At 44.9% G+C, this 18,995-nt stretch overlaps 3 protein-coding genes across 22 annotated transcripts; 1 reads left to right on the forward strand and 2 right to left on the reverse strand.

Annotated features, from left to right (window-relative positions):
- Window positions 1-4,658, reverse strand: LOC109758568 (U1 snRNP-associated protein usp106). Of its 4 annotated transcripts, none has more exons than XR_012187816.1 (14): window positions 4,318-4,658; window positions 4,164-4,216; window positions 3,106-3,274; window positions 2,941-3,004; window positions 2,469-2,548; window positions 2,207-2,354; window positions 2,024-2,085; window positions 1,836-1,895; window positions 1,566-1,624; window positions 1,398-1,443; window positions 1,180-1,261; window positions 951-1,000; window positions 616-858; window positions 1-226 (listed from the first exon to the last, which is right to left on the reverse strand). XR_012187816.1 is itself a non-coding variant. In XM_020317431.3 (13 exons), exons 1-13 carry the CDS (start codon window positions 4,462-4,464, stop codon window positions 211-213), a joined length of 1,233 nt encoding a protein of 410 aa, XP_020173020.1. In that variant the 5' UTR covers window positions 4,465-4,658; the 3' UTR covers window positions 1-210. The 4 variants fall into 4 exon arrangements, 2 of the variants coding, with proteins under 2 accessions (XP_020173020.1, XP_040248466.1); XR_012187815.1 differs by having other exon boundaries at window positions 1,398-1,446; XM_020317431.3 differs by lacking the exon at window positions 1,398-1,443.
- Window positions 4,659-4,710: 52 nt separating this feature from the next.
- LOC109758564 (uncharacterized) lies at window positions 4,711-12,870 on the forward strand. 16 transcript variants are annotated; one of them, XR_012187811.1, is made up of 8 exons: window positions 4,711-4,978; window positions 5,572-6,505; window positions 7,588-7,791; window positions 8,065-8,427; window positions 8,544-8,610; window positions 8,781-8,837; window positions 9,592-10,329; window positions 12,274-12,870. XR_012187811.1 is itself a non-coding variant. In XM_045229927.2 (6 exons), exons 2-5 carry the CDS (start codon window positions 5,600-5,602, stop codon window positions 8,827-8,829), a joined length of 1,272 nt encoding a protein of 423 aa, XP_045085862.1. In that variant the 5' UTR covers window positions 4,711-4,978; window positions 5,572-5,599; the 3' UTR covers window positions 8,830-8,837; window positions 9,592-12,749. The 16 variants fall into 16 exon arrangements, 2 of the variants coding, with proteins under 2 accessions (XP_045085862.1, XP_040248468.1); XR_002231826.4 differs by lacking the exon at window positions 12,274-12,870 and having other exon boundaries at window positions 8,065-8,217; window positions 8,304-8,368; window positions 9,592-10,425; XR_006665409.2 differs by lacking the exon at window positions 7,588-7,791 and having other exon boundaries at window positions 8,065-8,286; window positions 8,385-8,610.
- LOC109758563 (BAG-associated GRAM protein 1) lies at window positions 8,137-15,344 on the reverse strand. Of its 2 annotated transcripts, XM_020317421.4 has the most exons (18): window positions 13,753-15,344; window positions 13,598-13,654; window positions 13,386-13,483; window positions 13,165-13,240; window positions 11,887-12,015; window positions 11,733-11,779; window positions 11,531-11,651; window positions 11,282-11,398; window positions 10,981-11,010; window positions 10,792-10,891; window positions 10,269-10,375; window positions 10,043-10,189; window positions 9,853-9,957; window positions 9,589-9,735; window positions 9,450-9,503; window positions 9,016-9,079; window positions 8,849-8,910; window positions 8,137-8,415 (listed from the first exon to the last, which is right to left on the reverse strand). In XM_020317421.4, exons 1-18 carry the CDS (start codon window positions 14,101-14,103, stop codon window positions 8,308-8,310), a joined length of 1,920 nt encoding a protein of 639 aa, XP_020173010.2. In that variant the 5' UTR covers window positions 14,104-15,344; the 3' UTR covers window positions 8,137-8,307. The 2 variants fall into 2 exon arrangements, with proteins under 2 accessions (XP_020173010.2, XP_045085861.1); XM_045229926.2 differs by having other exon boundaries at window positions 9,589-9,957.
- Between the last annotated feature and the right edge of the window lie 3,651 nt (window positions 15,345-18,995).

The following is an 18,995-nucleotide window of genomic DNA, read 5'->3' on the forward strand; positions in this document are numbered from 1 at the left end:
TACATAAGGTTGGCAACTGGTTAAAGCCATAACAGATAAATGGTTCAACATATCACGTTCATGGGTTATGGGGTGAAGGAAGATGCACATATATGTACATATACTAATAGAAACATGTGCCTTCCTCCAGTTGCAAGCCGGCCATTCTTGTCATCCTAGGCAGAACCCTCAGAAAATCTAATGCAAGCTTGCCTGTATCTAGTGCCCATCTCAACGGTCACGACGCCTGCAGAGACACCGAAATAAGTCAGTTGCATTTCATGAGTGCTCGCACGCTATTGATATAATTAAGTCATATATTACACAATAAGAATAATAATGAACTACTTCCTCTGTAGTGACCTAAACAATCTTATATTTCAACGATCTTATATTTCTTTACAGAGAGAGTATATAATAATGAACTGTATATAGGAATCTGATCTACAAGTTTATATGCACCAAGTGAGCTGAAGATTTATATCTTGTAAGTAATTTCAAGTTTCATTCACACATAACCTGGTGGGGTTTCAGTTGACTTGTTTTTGTCTAGTAATAATAGCAAGAGATAGCAACAGAGGAAGGAATATGCATAATTCAAACATTATGCGGTAACTAGAATAGATGTAAGCATACCCGTGTCGGTCATAGTCCCTAGAACTATCCCTTGGGGAACGTGACCTTCGGCGGCTCCTCGAATCATAGCTACGAGATCTCCCTGATTCTTTATCATGGTCATATCTACTTTCTCTGTCATGGTAGCGATCATGGCTACTTCTACGGTCATAATCCCTGTGCCTGTCACGACTGCTGCTTCGATCTACTCTATGACGGTCCCTGCTCGATGCTCTATCACGTTCTGTGCTCCTTTCCTTGGATCTAGTTGTTTGTACAAGGCAGCTTTTAGCACAATAATTAACAAAAAATTGTTGCTCTGTTAGGAGACTTTAAAGCTAGGAAGCCTAAGAGACCTTCTGTCATGTTCAGTTCGGTCCACCTTGCGCCTTTTGTTTTTCTCTTCCTGTACACGCAAAAAAGACAGAAGCAACACCAGTCTTATATAATCCCAAATAAACAAGTACAGAACAATTCAGGTACTAACAAAGGAAGACAATAAGCCAGCCATGTTAGCAAAATCTGGTACTAACATGTAACTCTGCAGGCCTACGCTTCACTCAAAAGATTATTCTGAAAACTAACCTGCAGTTCAGACAACTTCTCACGTATTAGCATATAACCCATATGGAGTTTCCCTCCGAAATGATCTGCTAAACGCCGGTCACTGTTTGGAAGAAAAAAAATTAGCCAAGAGCATAGCTATAAACAACAAGTTCTCAACAAGTTTGCAAGTTACATTAAACCCTTGACAAGACATCTATGATCCACAAGGACAAAAACATGTATAAATAAACACGCACATTCTTTAGCTGCAAAAGTAATCCTCGTAAAACTGGACCCAAAAGCCTGCTGGTGAAAAAGGAGGCACAGGCGTCTGTCAAAAGCTGAAGCACTTGAAACCCCATACACCACTATACTCATGACTCCATGGTGGAAATTCCTGGTTAAGCCAAAGGAAATGAATTTACCTGTCATACACGCTCAAGAATGCTCCACATATGTCACACAGGCGTAACTTTTGATCAGTCTGAACAAAAGATTACAAATGCACAAAATCAATATATAAATAAATGGAGACGAACTGAATATGTTATTATTGCTATACAACTTTTCTGCCTGAAACTTCACGACAAGAGTAGCCCTATCACATAGCTAATCCAATAAGTAGGTCTCCATGCAGTTAGCAAAAGGATTGAATTTTTGTTGTGGATTGCACAAGGAAAATCTGAGTTACTTACAATTTGAACGTGAGTGGACATTTTTGCCGAGTCAGGAACAGGCTGTGGCCGCGCACCCAGCTGGTTAGAGATCAAAACAAAATACATCAGAAAGAGAAATGGTACTTTGGCAACTAAAGCAGACGAGAGCTACCGTAACATCTAGTCAGCTGCTCCAATAGATTTAAATGCTAAAGATAGATATTAACCTTCTTCAGAGCTTCTGCTTCATCCAACAGTTTTTGTGCTTCATCAATCATCCCACTTTCACCTGTTCAGAACAAATGTTGTTTGTACATTATTATGCATCAATACAACACCAGATAAACAATGATTTGTGCTCTAGTAGTCAAGCAAAGGAGGCTGCAGGAAGTATGGTTAATGAAACACACCTAGTTCCTCTGCTTTTTTGAGCTTTTCATTAATCATTTCTTGTGTACGAGCATCTGGAGCAGCAGGTGCTGTTGATTGCGTAGCAGTTTGGAGAGAATTCACTAACAAAACACGGTCCTTATTAAAGGCTTCAAGGAGCAGCTTTGCCTTCAAATGAGAATAAAATCGTTATGGAAGGCACATGGTGGAAATAAATTCAGCTATATACTTAAGTTCAGACAACTCCAGTGTGGTAAAATTTGATAGCGGCCCCAGAAATACCTGCTCTTCAGCTCTCTGTTCCTTGAGTTTATCAACCTCTTCAGTAGCCCGAATTTTGCCCTCAGTGTTTCCATCAAAGTCTACAGGAGCAACAAGCGCAAAGAATCAAATGCTAAGTTGCAAACACATATACTTTAAGTTATATGCCACAAAAATTATATTGTGAGATTCATATTCAAAAGAAATTTTCAATGATACTATTTTTGTGGCAAGTAACTTATATTTTGCTAATTAAATCTATGGTCCAAATTTGACACAAAATACGAGAGGGACTAATAAACCCGAACGGAGGAAGTAATTTCATAGTAGAAGAATTTTCAGAGGTTTCATAAAGATAAATAATTGGAAGAATGGTATTCCAGAGGAAACTGAGCACAGAACCGTTGGGCATAAATAAAAGAATATAGTAACTTAGTAACAAAGAGAAATATTGAACAATAACATAGTTGTGGGAGAAACAAAAAGGACTTACCAAAAGTGTCTATCTCCTTCATCTTCTCCTTAATTTGTTTGGAGAACTCGAGTACCTCTTTACTCTGGTTTTGCAAGTAAACATTATCTTTCACCATTCAGTTTCCACAATGAAATAATCAAACATGGTATTAATGGGATCAGAAGAGTAATTAACATGAGGTACCTGTGTAACCTCAGTGATAGAAATTGCAATAGCTGCCTTGGCGTCTTCCTCCTCCAAACGCTTAAGGGCTCTTTGAATCTTTCTCTCGCACTCAACTATCAGTCTTTCTACAGTTTCTTCCAATTCATGATCATAGTTGTCCATACCTTTGGCTTTGGCCTCCTCGTATCTATTACTTAGTTCAGGAAGCAACAGAACAGATCCTCCGTACCCAACTGCAAACATGCTACCATAGAGATATGCATGGGAATGTAACCAAAAGAAATGTGTATGTGCTTCACTGTTACTTATCAGAACAACAGCGTACAACTAAACAACTATCACTAATTCCTCAGGAATTCCTTGTTAACTCAAGACTGCAATTTAGGACGAGTAAAGCGTTTAAAACAAAAAAAGATAAAGCATTCAAACCTCGTTTTCTCACCATAACATTAAAGGTGACCTAATAAGAGAAGGGACCTAGATTTGGTTGATTAGGAAAGGTTGCAGCACTAACATTGGATTCAGAGGGGAAGCCCTCTATATCACAAACCTAATGCTTCACAGTTCATTGTTGTCTTTTGCCTCTGAACTTGCACCATAACAATACTATAATTTATATTCGAATTGTCGATCAACAGGAGGCTCAATATCAAATCTCATACAACGAAACAACGCACACACTACTTTTGCAAACCTAAAGCTTAACACACATTGTTCTTAGCAGTCCATCAACATTTGAATAAATTTCAAAGGTTCATTTTGATCAATATGGAGGTCACAATAATCTTGACAAGCAAAATGTAGCTAAGTTGTGTCGTTCAAAGTGCATGATCCATGACTCCATACAATCATCCAAGCCCAGTATTAAATAAAAAAGGCAGGTAGTCCAGACAATCAAAAGTCCCTCCAATCTATTCTACCCTCACCTCAAACGAGCACTCAAAACTTCTTCAATCCAAACCGCACTATGCGAAGGGGAAATAAACTGAACTAATGTGGTCATCTCCACAAATCCGTCCATATATTGCCCTAAAATTACACGCACAAAATTGAGATGAACTCGAGTGGTAGGATACTCCTTGCGGAGCTGCAAGGAATGCAGCTTAGGGCACGGACCCATGTCCATCTTCTGCAAAACACCAACAACACAAAAACATATCAGCGAGCCGCACCGCGCCTAATCCCGATCGAAATTACAGCAGCAGTGTGCCAGCAGAAGAGGAAACGCACGGTGAGCTGGAAGAGGTCGTGGGGGCATAGGCCGGCGAGGAAGAGGCGGCAGACGTCGCGGTCGTAGTACTTGCGGCTGACCTCCCGGACGTCGCCATTGCGGTTGGCGCCCATGAGCTGGTCCAGCTGCTTCCGGATGGCGTCCATGGCGCCGCGCGGCGGGGCCCTCCCTTTGCTAGGGTTTTTGGTTCCGGGAGAAGGGGGAGGAGGCTGTTTCGGTGGCGTGATAGCGATTAGCGAGGAGGACGACGAAGGAAGCTGGAACCTGGGGTTCTGGAAGGTCCTGGATGCCGCCGGAAAAAGGAAACAACGGTGGCCGGTGGGTACCTTCCCCGCCGTCCGATCCTATCGACAGATTGTCCACACGGTCCAAATAGACGTGGCCCGCGGCCCAGAGCCCAGAGCCCAGAGCTGAGGGTCGTCACGGGCTCACGGGACAGAGCCCCGAGTCCCCAATTGCTCCAGTTTCCTGCTCCCCGGCGCTGACGCCGCCGGCTCTCCGCTCACTCAGGTGGTCTCTTCAGCGTTCCATCGGATCGCTGCAGTCTCCCCGCCGGTCGTTTCCCTATCTCCATCGACGGCCAGCCCTCCCTGTCCGGCGGCTCGTGGACTTTTGGCTCTGATTTCCGGTGGATCCTCCTCGTCGGCGCCTCCACCCGAGGTTAGTTTGTTGTCACGGAGGCTTCTGTGGGAGTTGATGGCGACTAACCCGTCGGCTAATGTAGTGTTAAGAGCATCGAATGCCTCATTATTTCATCTACCTTGCGGGATACTAACTCAGTTGCTGATTGAGTGATGATCATTGACTCTAACAGTTTGTCCATTCGGTTTGGTTGTGCGTAGTACTGTAGTTGGAATTTCGTAAAAAAAAAAGGATTCACACCTATACCCAAATCTCAGCATAAAATAAAACGGTGTGGGAGTTAGATGAGACTTCAGTTAACTCTCATTTAGATGAGACCTAGCCACTCCCAAGAAAAACATTCTGTTGTTCCAATATACAGTAGTTAGCTGGAAATAAGCTAATCGATGTTAAATCGTTCAAATACAAAAATGACTTCATAGGTTCTGTGCTGCACTCTTCAAAGATAATTTGAATCTGCCATAGTGGATCGTGTTGATTTTAGGATCTTAGATTGCATTAGGGTTAATTTTTTTGTGAAATTCAAAGCTACAGAATACACCTAATAGATCGCTTCACAATATGAGAGCCTAACTCTTTGTTCATTCATCTCACCTTTTTCTTTCTTTCAGGATGCCGTTGTACTGATTCAGAGTTCCAATGGACAACCTTGAGAACACGTCAGAGGACAAAGGCTTAAATTTTCTGTGCAATCTATCTGACGTAGAGGTCGTACATAGCATGACACAGCTCTTACTTCATGCATTGGCCACAGCTTCAGTGGACAGCACCACTGGTGATATGTTCAAGAGCCCAGCATCTGTAGCTATTGGCATGAAGACCGAACTATCAGGGTACATGAGTCAGAGATCTGAAACACTTGTTCGCCAATCTATGGATGGAGGCGAGGATCATTCAGATCAATTAACAAAAGCATCCTCCAGGCCGACGGAGTTCCTGTCAGACTTGATCGATGAGTTTGTGACCTCAAAAAGGGGCATGCTGAGCCATGTCTCTGGGCTTTTTTCTAGCGAAAGCCGCCTGAACAAAATTAAAGACTTCATGCAAAAGTTAGAGACGGATAACTCGTGGGCCCAGGATGAAAGGAAGGCGACTGCATGGGCTATTCTGGAGAACATAGACAGTAAAGGCATTTTCCATTGCCCCGAGAGATTTGACATGCCAGATAAGCTAGCTGAGCACACAAGTCAATGCAAATTTAGGATACTGAACTGCACAAATGATGGATGTGTAGCTTCTTTCTGTGCTATTCATACCGAAAAGCATGACGCTGTCTGCCCATTCAAGCTCCTACCATGCGAGCAGCTGTGTGAACAACATGTTATGCGGTCTGAGATGGACAAACATTGTGGAACAGTTTGCCCTATGAAGCTTACCAACTGCCCGTTTTTTAGAATTGGCTGTGAAACAGCCTTTCCACAGTGTTCTCTTGATAACCATTGTTCGCGGTTTCTACAAACCCATTTGATGTATGTCGTCAAGGTGATTACAAGACAGGGTGATTGTGTTAATGATATGGATCAACGGCTGCAACTCCTTGAGAAGGTGAGTACTTATTAGAATGATAGAATCTGTTATTGGCCCTTCCAAGCGTTGTTTGAATGGAGGTGATCATTAGTAGTTTCAAGATATAACGCGAAGTCATTTCTCAATTCGGCTTGCTATTTTTTTCCGATCTGATATCTAACGTGCAAACTCAGCTGAAGATAATTCAGCTCAATAGCTTTGAACTGGTGAAAGAGTACACATGATTTATTATAATTCAATTCTATGCCCCTGCTCAAGTACCGCACTCTGGAGTAGCTTAGACGAGATTATCAAATTGGGGTATGTGACATCCCAGCTTAATAGGAATGATAAACTACTCATATCAACAAGGTGCACCTTCTTTTCCGGGAGCCCATCCGGAAGGAACCTCAAAGTTAAGTGTGCTTGGCTTGGAGCAATTTGAGGATGGGTGACCGACTGGGAAGTTGATCCCAGGTGCGCACGAGTGAGGACAAAGTGCGTAGTAAAGACTAGTGTTGGTCTATGGGACCAGTCTAGATCCCAGGCGCAACAGCCAGGAACCGGTGGGTAGATCCCAGGCGCAACAGCCAGGAACCGGTGGGTTTGGCCGGGGCGTTAGAGGTAACTTCTACGAAATTCACTATTTCATGAGCTCCACCCAAGTTTGGTTCAGTTTCTTAGAGAGTTAGAGCACCCAACTGCTGCTAAATTCGAACTGCAACTAATTTCATTAAGACCCCAGAGAGAAAGCAAGATCACAAGTGGCCTGATTGCAGAGCCCTTGCACCATAATATCCAATGTTTTTCCCCTCGGTTTTGTCTTAAAGTGATCAACTAGTTTATACTTGTATATTATATAATACATTCACTGTCTAAAATAAACGCACTATCCAAAATAAACCTGCTATACTTTTCTGTTTCACTGTTATCTACTACTACATTACAAAGAGGGTAATATTTCCTTCACCAAGTTGTAATTGTTGAATCCTACTTATAGTTTTGATTATTATTTGATTCTGAATAGAAGTGGTGGTTAATTTTGAATGGGAAATGTGTATCGTTCATAAACCATTCCAGAAAATAAATCTGGATTAATTCTTTTGTCAATCTTATTACAGGTGCAATCATTGAACGAACTCGCTGGGGCTTTAGATGTCAAGGCCCTCACTCTGATTACAAAGGAACAAGAATCAAAGATAAATAAACTCGAACGGGATCTCAAAGCCCAAGAAACAAGGATGAAGAAACTTGAGAATGATCTTAGGTCACGGAAATAATGATTGCTGTCATGTGCTCATCATTGCAGCCTTACTGGAAACCAGGTGGCATACATTGTAGTATATGTAAATAATCGGTAGCATTACCATAAGGTTTACCATCCTGTTGTCCGTTGTCCATGTACAAATATAGGTTGTAGAAAAGTCAGCTTTTTTTCAGATCAGTTGATAATTTGATGCAAGTTATGTTTTGTCACTTCTATAATAGAGCAAGTACATGGATTTTACAGGGATGCGGTGGATTAGGATCATCTGCCATTTCCTTTTTGTTGGTTTCTACCCAGGTTGGGCTATTCACAGTAATATGCTACTTTGCAGGAGTATCTTTTTTCCTTCTCAACAGTCAACACTTTGTCGGAAGCATTTTGTGTGCAAGGGTGGACCTTTGTAGGTCGTTTTAACAGCAAGTTTTCATGGAGGACATGTTGCAACAGTATCATCATTGGCTTGGCTCTTCGACGAAGCTTTCAGGTTACAGCGCAAGCAGCCTCCAAATTCTGCAAATATGTCCTGTATGTATGCGTACACAGAAATATGCAGGTGGTTTTCTTGTGCAGTTCGTTATGCTGAAGATGTCACCACAATATCTTCCCTATTTGGCCCATTTGACTCAGCTTTGACGGTATAATCACTGGCAGCCTCCAAAATCTTGCAAACTTCTCTCCTGTACTGCACCAGAAGGTCCAGATCATGTTAGGAAGACATTGTCAAATGCTGTTTGTGGAACATCAAAGTACAGTTTCCATTTACCTATATCGTTTCTATTGTTTACATTAATTGAGGGTTGTGTGGTGCAGATCAACTTGGAGTCATTTTATCATCTTCTTGTCATATTCCTAATCAGTGATGTCTAAGAACCAAGAGGTTGCCTGAATCCCGGACATTTTGTTCTTTCATCAATTGTTATCAGATTGATCCCTTTAATCTGAATTATGATGAAATAACTTCTGAATGCTGGATAGTTCAATACAGTTATTATTCAAAGTGGGCGGATGGTTAGAATCCTAAACTATGCCATTTCTTTCATGTTACAGATGTGAATTATCAGTACTCCATCTTGCCAGCATGGAGACCTTAAAATGAACAAGATGGTACGGCATACCTCCTCAGTTGCTCCAGATTTTATTTTTGATTGCAAAATGCACCACTTCTTCATGTTCACACCTATTAGGTGCACAAATTTAAATGTAGTATTTACCCGATACATCTTGTGCTGGATAAACATAGTAGGAATTTTCTAAAGGAAAACTTGATAGGAATTGAACTTACCAATCTTTACATCCACTTGACATGTTGAACTAGAGGTTGTCCTTAGAGACCACCTGCAGTGGATCTGTAACAGTGAAACCAAGGCATCAGCTACAGTTGGCCTCCAGGGAAAAATATTTACGTATCTACTAGCCAAAGCAAGTATTTTGTGGTCTAACCTCGAGAAAAAAGTGGTTAAAAATGGGAATTTTGTTTGTTGTTCACTAGCATTTATATCTTAGTAGGGTATGTATGAATATACCATTATGTTAAGAAAAAACTCCAGGTTTAGGTTCTAAATACTGTGCACAATTAACTGAAAGGGGGCTATCGTTATTGAATCGTGTCCAGAAGGGTACAAGTTTAATTTTTAACCACTTTAAAAGGTACTATTCTGTTTTCACTACATGTCAGAATCATGGATGTAGAATATGCCATAAGATGTATCCAAATACCTCAAAGTAAGAACCAAATGGGACATCGTGTGCTTGCTGCTTTGTTTCATAGATCTGAAATCAAATAAGGACAGATGCTTGCATTAAAGGATGAAATACCACCATAAATTTAATTTGTAGTGATCTTTTTTTTTGTTACCAGGTTTCTTTTGTCGTTTGAGAAAGAAGCATGCTGCAATTCAGTTACCGCAGTGTCTGGAGGACACAAAGGACTGTGGCATAGTGACCTGAAAGTTACTTCACGAACATTTCCACCGTACTCATCTGAGACATGCCACTTACTCAGCTGGAGAAATTTAGAACATTTGACTGTTACGTCGTCTAATGCTAGCAGCAACCAACTTGGTAAAAAAAATTGAGACCATGAAAAGGATATGCCAATAGCGCAATTGACAAAATACACCTTTAAATCTGTATCTTTTCGTGTATTTCGGTACTGCTGGAAAAACATTGCATCGTCACCTAGTATCACAGTGAAAAAATTCTCAGGTGTACCAGGGAAGGTATTCTGAAAAATCATACCATGTTGAAAATTAGGGAAACGAAAAGTAAATATGCATATTCAAAAATAGAAAATTAACTGGGATGCTCACACTGGTTATGTCTACAAGAACATGTTCATTGATGAAAGGTTGAAATGTGATAGTCAGTCCAATTCTTCTGTCTTCTGTCTTTATGTTGTCTGTTCTGCTGCTAATAACATTCATACTCTCTCCTTTAAGAAGCAAATGTGAACTCACCTGCTTGTACAAGTACAGGTTGTCAGGTGGTTTCCCCAGAAGCAAATGAAAAGACCAAACAAGATTACTTTCTGAATACCTGCTTTTCGGCTTCCAATGTTGCTCGGTAACTCTGCAGCGCCGTCTCTAGAGCTCGAAATGTACGGTTTCTGTTCCAGAAGGATGTGAACTTGTACCTTACGCTTCCTGAACCATTAAGGCAAGGATGATCAATAGAAAAATCTATAAATAGTTTTGCAACATGGAAGATGAAAACAACAACAGCAGATCTATATTTCTAGGACTCATTTTGCTGTTGGTGCCTTCGATAGTAAAGATTTACCAGGAGTATCAAATTGGAAATGGTCTAGTCCAAGCTCTCTGAAGTTAAAATTTCAGAAATCAGACATATAATCCATAATAACACCTGGTTTTCCAATTAGGCATGTGACTGAAATCTTCTAAATTTTCAGAAAGCGTACACATCGAATCCATGATAGAATCTTGTTTTACAACTAGGGGTGTGATTTATTTAACTTTGTAAAAAGATTCCATCGAAAAATAATTCATAATCTTGGTTCCAAGGAGGATGCCCAAGATTACGCCAACAGAAAATAGTTTACCATTTTGGCAGCACAATGGAGATACCCCATGACCACCTGCGCCAGTATGAAGAAATATAGTAATAGCTGGGTTTATAAGGGAGTGCTGGCTCCTCCTTATCTGTGGGGTGAAATCATGCATGTGTTAACCATCTCAACCATTTAAAATCAAATATTAAGGTCATAATAAGAGCTTCATAGGTTGCATACCTCATATATGTCTTGTAACGGAATGATCACCTAAAAATAATTGGATAATAAGAAAATTATATAAGGATGAATTTGTGAACAGAGAAAAGAATCTGAACTTGCTTGTCAATATATCCGTACTGTACCGATTTTCTGCAGCAATGGCCTGATTAGTGTGTGTTAGTTAGCAAGATTTATATAATTGAGTGACAATTTATTACCTCATGGATTTTCAGACGTGGCTGATATTATTTACCTTGCTCATAAGTTAAAACCATGCAAAGATCAGTTTGGGGTTTGCACTTTTAGAACATGTACTTACATTTAATTGCTTGGAGAATACGTGTGACTGGAAGCACAGATGCCATGAGGAGATGCACATACGCCCATAGCGCAAGAAAGACCTCTCCAGAGCACAAGAATAACTGTGGTGAACAATCTGAAAGTAGAAAAGGCAATCATTCGGTTCAGTTGAGTATGCAATACGTTTTTTTTAGATAGCTTACCAGGCTTGCTGCCTGGTGAGTATGAAATACTGTATGTGCAATTATCATTTGCCGAGAATTAGTACTTCATCATGAGGGAATTCGATTGTAGCGTGCAGAGGACTACTGTCTTCAGTCATTGCCAACCGTTGCCTAGCGAGTATGATCTTTCTCTGGGACTTGGCTCCAGTATACTGCTTAAAGAAGCTGGAAACATTTGGTGAAATAAGAAGGATGTTTGCCTACCTTCACAAATAATGCTGTTCATATTTCTCAAATCAACGTTACCTGTCAGAAGTCGACGACACTTTCTTTGAGCTAATACGCAAGCAGATCTGCAACCCGATACTTGTGTTGTGAGCGGGATTGTACATGCGGTGGCTACTGTGATGAAGCACTGAGATGAGGAAGGCTGGTTATTATTCATAAATGCATATCCTACCTGACCAGATCTGCTGTCCAGGTCGTACCAAACGGCTCCTGTTTCATCTTCGGCGAGGATAGCTACAGTTACAGATCCGATGACTTTGCGTTTGCATACATTGTCCCAGTCATAAACTGTTATGATTACCTATCCAGAAAGTAAAAAATACATCACACTTTTGAGCAAGCGCGTGTCTCTGGCATCAAATGCGTGCCTCGGCATATTTTCTCGATTTTTTTATTTTTTTGCTGAAAACGTCTCAGTTCCAGCTTCTGTTTACGAAACATGCTGAGCAGATAAATCTAGCTAGCCAGGTTTCATTTACAACTTGGTTCCCATAAAGTTCATATGATGTTTGTGCCAGGTTCCAGGTAGGTAACACCTTTGCTTTTGAATCATTGACAGGAGCAGTGCGTCGGTTGTTGCTTCAGAGAAGCTGGCTATGATGCTGCACCTGCATGCAAGCATATGCACGCACTGCACTCTCCCATAACTACTTTTGACAACCTGCAGCCCATTGTTCAGTTCACTATTCAAAGCCTGAATCGAGGATCGATGGCGTCAGGTGCACTCTAATTTACCCTATATTATTTGGACCACTGTCTTCGTGGGAAAGTAAGTGCCTTTCAAAAAAATTATGATGCTACTACTTTCTGCCACGGTTCCGAAAGATCGTCGGCAAGCCGGCTCGGCACTACTATATGTATGCCGTGCTCTCTGAAGATTCTCAGAGAGAATGAAATAAAACTAACAGCAGCACTGCATGGCGCAAAAGCATTGCTTTGTACTACTAACACTGTAGGTTGGCATACACCCTGTGCTTTTCTTTGCGGAGCATTTGTCTAATCTCTACTCCATCATGCCGTATTGCTCTTCTTTCACGCTTAACATATTCAAACTGGAACCACGCTTTGTGAATCAAAGAGCCGGCTAATTTAACTCATATACTCACGCTTTGTGGTTTTAGTACCTCAACATTTAATATGGATCGGAGGTAGTGGTATATACTGAGACATTTTTGTTCCTTTTTGAACTGAGACATCCATGATTAGAGTCTCGGCGGCAGTGGGCCCGCAGGGACGGCGGGTGGACTATTTGTGAGTGTGTGACGATGATTAAAAGCGACTAGTAGAGCGAATGGGTTCTAGACTATATTTCCAAAAGAACACCTTTCAGATTCTCAAGAGAGAAAAAACACATTTCTATGTTCTAGGAGAAGAAAAAGGTAATCATCGTGTTTGCTGTGGATAGAGATGATGAAAGAATGTGTAGGAAGCTGTTCGTTCATAATCATACCTCAGCTGGAAGTTCTCTGGCCAGGAAGCTGAACGCCTCCCCCCACACGGGATTTCTTTGGCTAGGCACCATGGGACTGCACGCACAAGCACAGTATGAACTATATGAACACCTCACTTGAATTGCAGAGCAGCATTATACTCCCTCCATTCCTAAATATACGAAGTTTTGGTAGTAAAAAGGAATAAAATTTAAGAAGAGGAGGGAGTGTTATTGCACACCTGAAGCGCTTCTGCCTGCCGAGGGAGATGACGGCGTAGGGTTCTGAGGTCCCGTTCAAGTTGGCGCCGATCAGGTACTTGGCAGACACCAGCTCCAGCTGACGCAGCAACACATAAGCAGAGTAAGAACAGGCGCCGTTTCTCTCTTCTCTGCTAGCCAGGTGCTAGCTGTGTAGTATTAGTAGTATGTTGGAACTTGGATAAAAGGGTACCTTGATCACGTACGCGGTGGAGCTCCGAGAGCCAGAGCTGTCAGCCACAAGAGTGATCTGCAGGGTTGATCAGGGAAAATAAGCTGTCCTACCATTTGAGGGGGGAATGCAGGTCAATGTATGCACGCCGTGTACGCATGCTCGATCGATCTCACCTCGTCGCCGGCGCATCCTGGTTCAGCGAACGCCCTGCTTCCCTTTGCGCTGCCCCGCGTCCGGCACCGGCGGTCTCGGTCGTAGCTCTTAGTCGTGGAAAAAGGCGGGGAGGTGGCGGACGCGGTCTCCTCGAGGATGAGGAGCAGCGCGACGGCGGCGGCGAGAAGTGCCACGGCGGAGATGGCCACCTCCGCCTCCCACAGCGACGGCAGGAGGGATCTCAGCAACCACGAGCAGTGCGCGCCCATGGCCATGCTCACCGTCTCTTTGCTGTGAGGGAAGCAAAGATCGGTTAGCGGGGCATATAAAGTGCAACCAACCGTCGCCGTCGGTTTGGCTCCGAGGTGCATCCAGTGAGTCTCCCGCGCCTGTCACGTCACGGTCTCACGGAGGCTTTTACGGATGCCTCACCGCGCGTCAACCTCCGAAACAAAATTGGTTGTTTGAAACATCATGTAATTGGCTCCCGCAATCATATGGGTGCAAAGTACTTCTCTCGGAGACTGAGGACGTTTACCTTTCTTTACTGCCGGCCGGGTTACCAACCAATTAGATCGACCGCCTCGGCAGACGTTAGATGGCGCACGAGACATCCGTTCGATCTCCCACCACGTCAGCCGCAACCTTTGCTTGTTGTGCTTGGTTGGTTTGCAACACGGACCTTGTTACGATTATGCGTATACATGACATGTGCTTTGGTCATCCATTGCAACATGAGACATGGTGTGGTCATCACCAGCTTGAATGACGTGGGGCCTTTGGTCACCCACTGCAACATAAACCATGTTGCGGTCACCCATTGCAATATGGACCATGTTGTCGTCACCTCCAGCAATAACGACAACATCACCGAGCAGCCAGCTCGTCATAGCTCCACCTCTTACAACACACACACATGTTGCAGCATCGGCGGTGATCCACCACGCTCCTCTGCACCATCCGGCCATGGACGACAATGGAGGATGAGGAGATGGGTGGACTTGTGCACGGGAGGCGACCATGCTTGTGCTCAAGTGATGAGCTGATGACCAGTGCGAATGGATTGTGGGAGAGAAGAGGATGAGAGATTAGATGGATGGAGGAGACGGACGACGACCAGAGGAACACCAACATACGCGAGGGCCGCCACAACAATAGATGCGGAAGAGAAGCATGGGGAGGAGTTAGGATGGAGTTGACTCGCACACTACATCTCACACAAAAACGATAAGCGGTGCGTTGGGCACCAAGGGGCGTGCGTCGCCCGCGCGAGGTGGTGGACGCGCCCATGTTATCAGTCGGCCGATTGGAAGTTTTCCCCCCTTCTTTTGATGGATGGGAGCTAGGGTTCATTTCTTGAAAAGATTGATCGGTGTAAGAATAAGGTAGCATGTATTAGCGTACATACTTGATGTAATCCTAACCTTCCTATCTGCACCTCCATATCTATTCTTTCCTTTTAAACTAGGATTAGATCTTGGAGGACAAGTATAGGCTGGCAACAGTGGCGGTGCCAGGATTTTAATCATGTGTAGTCAACTCAATCTTGTGTTGTCAAGATATATGTATTTCTACAAATTTTGTATTATTTTTGGCATGATTTGTGCTTATATATGATACTTTTTCCACAAAGTTGTGTAGTCATTTGACTACACAGCCTATACATTGGCTTCGCCACTGGCTGGCAATGTAACTGTATATATGTGCGCCCTCTGGGCCTCTAATGCAGCGATCATATTCTCCTAAACTATCTAGTCTACATGGTATCAGTTTTTCTTTCCTTCCTGTGACTTGCTTCCGCTACACCCCTAGCTGCCGAGCCCTAGCATCAGCCACTAGCCCTGCCCGTCGTTGCTACCATAGCCATGGATTTCGGCGACTTCGCCTCTACTCCCAACTCCTCCCTCGCATCCGGGTCCCAACCCTCCAACCCCTTTGCCGCTAGCTCTGTCAATCCTGCTGCTCCTAGTGCCATCACCATCCAGCTCATCAACATACGTAACCACGTCACCGTCATCCTCGACTTCGACGAGTCCAACTTCTGCATCTGGCAAACCTTCTTAAACCTCACTTTCCGCAAGCTCAGTCTTCTCGATCACATTGATGGCTCCGTTGACGCTCTTATGGCGCTGGGCGACGTCGAGTGGACCCAAATCGATCAATGTATCGTCTCCTGGCTATACACCATTGTCTCCAAAGATATCCTCGAGATCATCATCCAGCCCTCCAACACCGCCGCCAACGCTTGGACCGTCATCACCGACCTCTTCCGCGACAACCGTCTTCAACGCTCCTGCTTCGCCAAGCGAGACTTCCTCAACCTCGTCCAAGGAGATCTCTCCGTGACCACCTTCGCCAGCGAACGGAACGGATTCGAACTTCTCCTAGAAAAGTTTCCGGTGCGAAATTCAAAAAAAGAGTAATTCAAAGGAAAAATGAATTTGAGCTGGATGGCGAAGCTGTGTTTGCTCTCCCAAATCGAGCCGTCTCAAGTGTCTCTCCGACACACTTCGCGACGTGGGCACTCTGGTCACCGACCAGGACATGCTCACCACGTTCATCAACGGGCTGAACTGCGAGTTCGGCCACTGCATCGCCGCCCTCACCATCAACCCTGCTGGACTGACTTTCGCCCGTGCTCGTGGCGCTCTTTTGCAGGAGGAACGGCGCCTCGCGCGCCATGCACAGCATATCCAGGCGACCGCCCTCGTCGCCAACCACTTCTCCGGCTCCCCCACGCCTGCACCGCCGGCTACCCCGGCGCCTCGCCCAACCGCGCCTGCTCCGCCTGCTGCTGTCTCGGGTAGTCCCGGCCGTGGCAAGGGCCGCAAGAAACAGCAGCAACAGCAAGGCCATGGCGCCCCTGGCGCTCCTGCAGCGTGGGACTCGGCCGCGCCGTTTTGGCCCGTCGGCAGCTATCCGCTGTCCGACATGTTTCAGGCGTGGCCACCGAACTGGCGTGCTCCTGGCGCCGGTCTTCTTGGCCCACGCCCTGGCATCTCCACGCCCCAGGCGTACGCTGCCCATATAGGACAGCCGGGCCTTGGGGCTCCAGCGGTCTACAATGGCTATGCTCCAGCGCCTCAGCAGCATCAACCCCCTGCATGGGATCAAACGCAGCTCCACGCCGCCCTCAACAACTTCTCCTTGCAGCAGGGCGGCGGCGGCGGCGGCTCCAACTGGTTCTTTGACACAGGCGCGACTGCCCACATGGCCAGCGATCCCGGGATCCTCTCTTCTTTGTGTCCTTCTTCCAATCTCTCCTCTGTCATATTCGGAAACGGAGACGCCCTTCCCATTACTCACATCGGCAGTGCCTCTCTCCCTACCTCCTCTTTTCCTCTCTCTTTACGTGATGTAGTAGTCACTCTTAATCTGATTAAAAATCTTATTTCAGTTTGTCTTTTAACTCGTACAAATTCTGTTAATGTTGAATTTGATGAGCTTGGTTTTTCTGTCAAGGATCGTCGTACCCGCGCGATGATTCTCCGATGTAACAGCGACGACGATCTCTATCCGCATGTCGCCAGCCATCAAGCTCTTCTCGCCAGCACCACCGGTCTTTGGCACCAACGTCTTGGTCACCCCGGACATGATGCTCTTTCTAGAACACTTTCTTCATTTGATTTTACTTGTAATAAATCACCCCCTACAACGTGTCATGCTTGTAGATTGGGGAAGCACGTTCGTCTACCTTTCAAACAATCTGATAGTCAAGCAAGTTTTCCTTTTGCTCTCGTTCATTGTGATGTTTGGACATCTCCTATCGTAAGTGTTTCGGGATTTCAGTATTATCTTGTGATGCTCGATGACTACTGATGCGGAGCATCCGACGATTATCCCCATGTACACTCGAGCCTATGCCATTGGACCTAAGGTGAACTCGTTCCTTTCCGAATATTCCCTTTCCGCATGCAAGACATGGATGCTACTTCAAGCGCGGACCTTGTTCATACTCAGGTACACCCGAGGAGACCATGGAGAATCCAAGGACCAAGGCCAAGCATGCGCGGAAGCAAAGGAAGGAGAAGGAAGAAGAGACAGCTGCTACAGGCCCCGGACATCCGGCCCCAGCCCGGACATCCGGACCAGCCCAGACATCCGGCCCGACCCCCGGAAATCCGGCGCCCATCACAGAAGACACCCGAAGCTGGACCAAGTCAGCCCGGACATCCGGCCCGTCGCGAGCCGCCGGACATCCGGCCCAGCTCCCGGAAATCCGGCGCCCCATCACAGAAGCTGGACCCTGCCAGCCCGGACATCCGGCCCCAGCGCCGGACATCCGGCGTCTCGGGAAAGCCCGGACATCCGGCCCGTCGCCTAGACATCTGGCCCCCTCCTGCCTACGTGCAGCGCATCTGGGCCGAGGCCCATGTACCCCTTCGTCCCTTAGACTATATATACTCCCCCTCCACCTACGTTTTAGGGTTAGCATTGGTTTAGCTCATATGTGAGATAGAGCATTGCTCATCCATTACAGATCTACTCCACGAGAGAGAGACCGCGGCCCCTCTACGGAGAAGATCCACCTTGGGTTCAAGACCTCCTCACAGAGAAGACCCCCATCAAGACATCCTCACGGAGAAGAACCGGTTACCCTTGTATCGTCCTTTGTTGGACTTGGATCTTGTATCTTACCTTTGTGTTCATCGATCTAGCGCATGTGTGATCTATTCTTGTTGGTTGAGTGATTTCTCTCGTGTTTCCCTCGTGTTCCCCCTCGTGTTCATCACGTTCTTCGTAGGGATCCACTCCTTTCGTGAAAGATCGGCCATCTAGGGTTCCACCCTACATCATCTTGGATCAGAGCTTAGGTTTATCATGAATTTGGAGCCTCCCCGTTGTGTTTTCTAGCCTAGTTTTGTTGATTTTGTCCCAAATTCGAAAATCCCCACCAAAAAATAGCCCCCAATTTTTTTTTGTGATTTGTTGGTTTGATGATGTTTTGTTGAATTTGATCCGTGGATTTGCTTTGTTACTTGTGGATCTAGCTTTCCCCCAATTTTCCCCACTTCCATCCACGAAATCTCTCCAATTTTGCCTCCGAAATCATCAATTTCCGCCCCCAAAATCGAGTTCCTCGAGTTCATCCTCGGATTTGGAGCCCGAACATCCGGCCCGCAGCCCCGGACATCCGGCTCCTGGAGCGCATTTTCGCGCAAGGTTCTGGACATCAGGTCCCGGAAATCCGGCCCGAGCCCCGGATGTCCGGCCCCTGGGAATTTCAGCCATCACCGTTTCACCGTTTTGTGCATAACTAATT

The sequence above is a fragment of the Aegilops tauschii genome, chromosome 6, assembly GCF_002575655.3.
Source record: "Aegilops tauschii subsp. strangulata cultivar AL8/78 chromosome 6, Aet v6.0, whole genome shotgun sequence".
NCBI classification, from domain to species: domain Eukaryota; kingdom Viridiplantae; phylum Streptophyta; class Magnoliopsida; order Poales; family Poaceae; genus Aegilops; species Aegilops tauschii.

Bases quoted from the DNA above. Each gene is read 5' to 3' on its own strand.
- LOC109758564 (XM_045229927.2), top strand. From the start codon at position 5,600: ATGGACAACCTTGAGAACACGTCAGAGGACAAAGGCTTAAATTTTCTG. The intron at 8,287-8,384 runs GTGGTTTTCTTG...AATCACTGGCAG, and splicing joins GCGTACACAGAAATATGCAG to CCTCCAAAATCTTGCAAACT. The intron at 8,480-8,780 runs GTACAGTTTCCA...TTCATGTTACAG, and splicing joins GCTGTTTGTGGAACATCAAA to ATGTGAATTATCAGTACTCC.
- LOC109758568 (XM_020317431.3), bottom strand. From the start codon at position 4,464: ATGGACGCCATCCGGAAGCAGCTGGACCAGCTCATGGGCGCCAACCGC. The intron at 1,896-2,023 runs GTTAATATCTAT...ATCTCTAACCAG, and splicing joins AAGCAGAAGCTCTGAAGAAG to CTGGGTGCGCGGCCACAGCC. The intron at 859-950 runs GTCTCTTAGGCT...ACAAACAACTAG, and splicing joins CGAACTGAACATGACAGAAG to ATCCAAGGAAAGGAGCACAG.
- LOC109758563 (XM_045229926.2), bottom strand. From the start codon at position 14,103: ATGCACCTCGGAGCCAAACCGACGGCGACGGTTGGTTGCACTTTATAT. The intron at 13,241-13,385 runs GTGTGCAATAAC...TTGTGCGTGCAG, and splicing joins GGCAGGCAGAAGCGCTTCAG to TCCCATGGTGCCTAGCCAAA. The intron at 9,958-10,042 runs GTGAGCATCCCA...ATGATTTTTCAG, and splicing joins TTCTTGTAGACATAACCAGT to AATACCTTCCCTGGTACACC.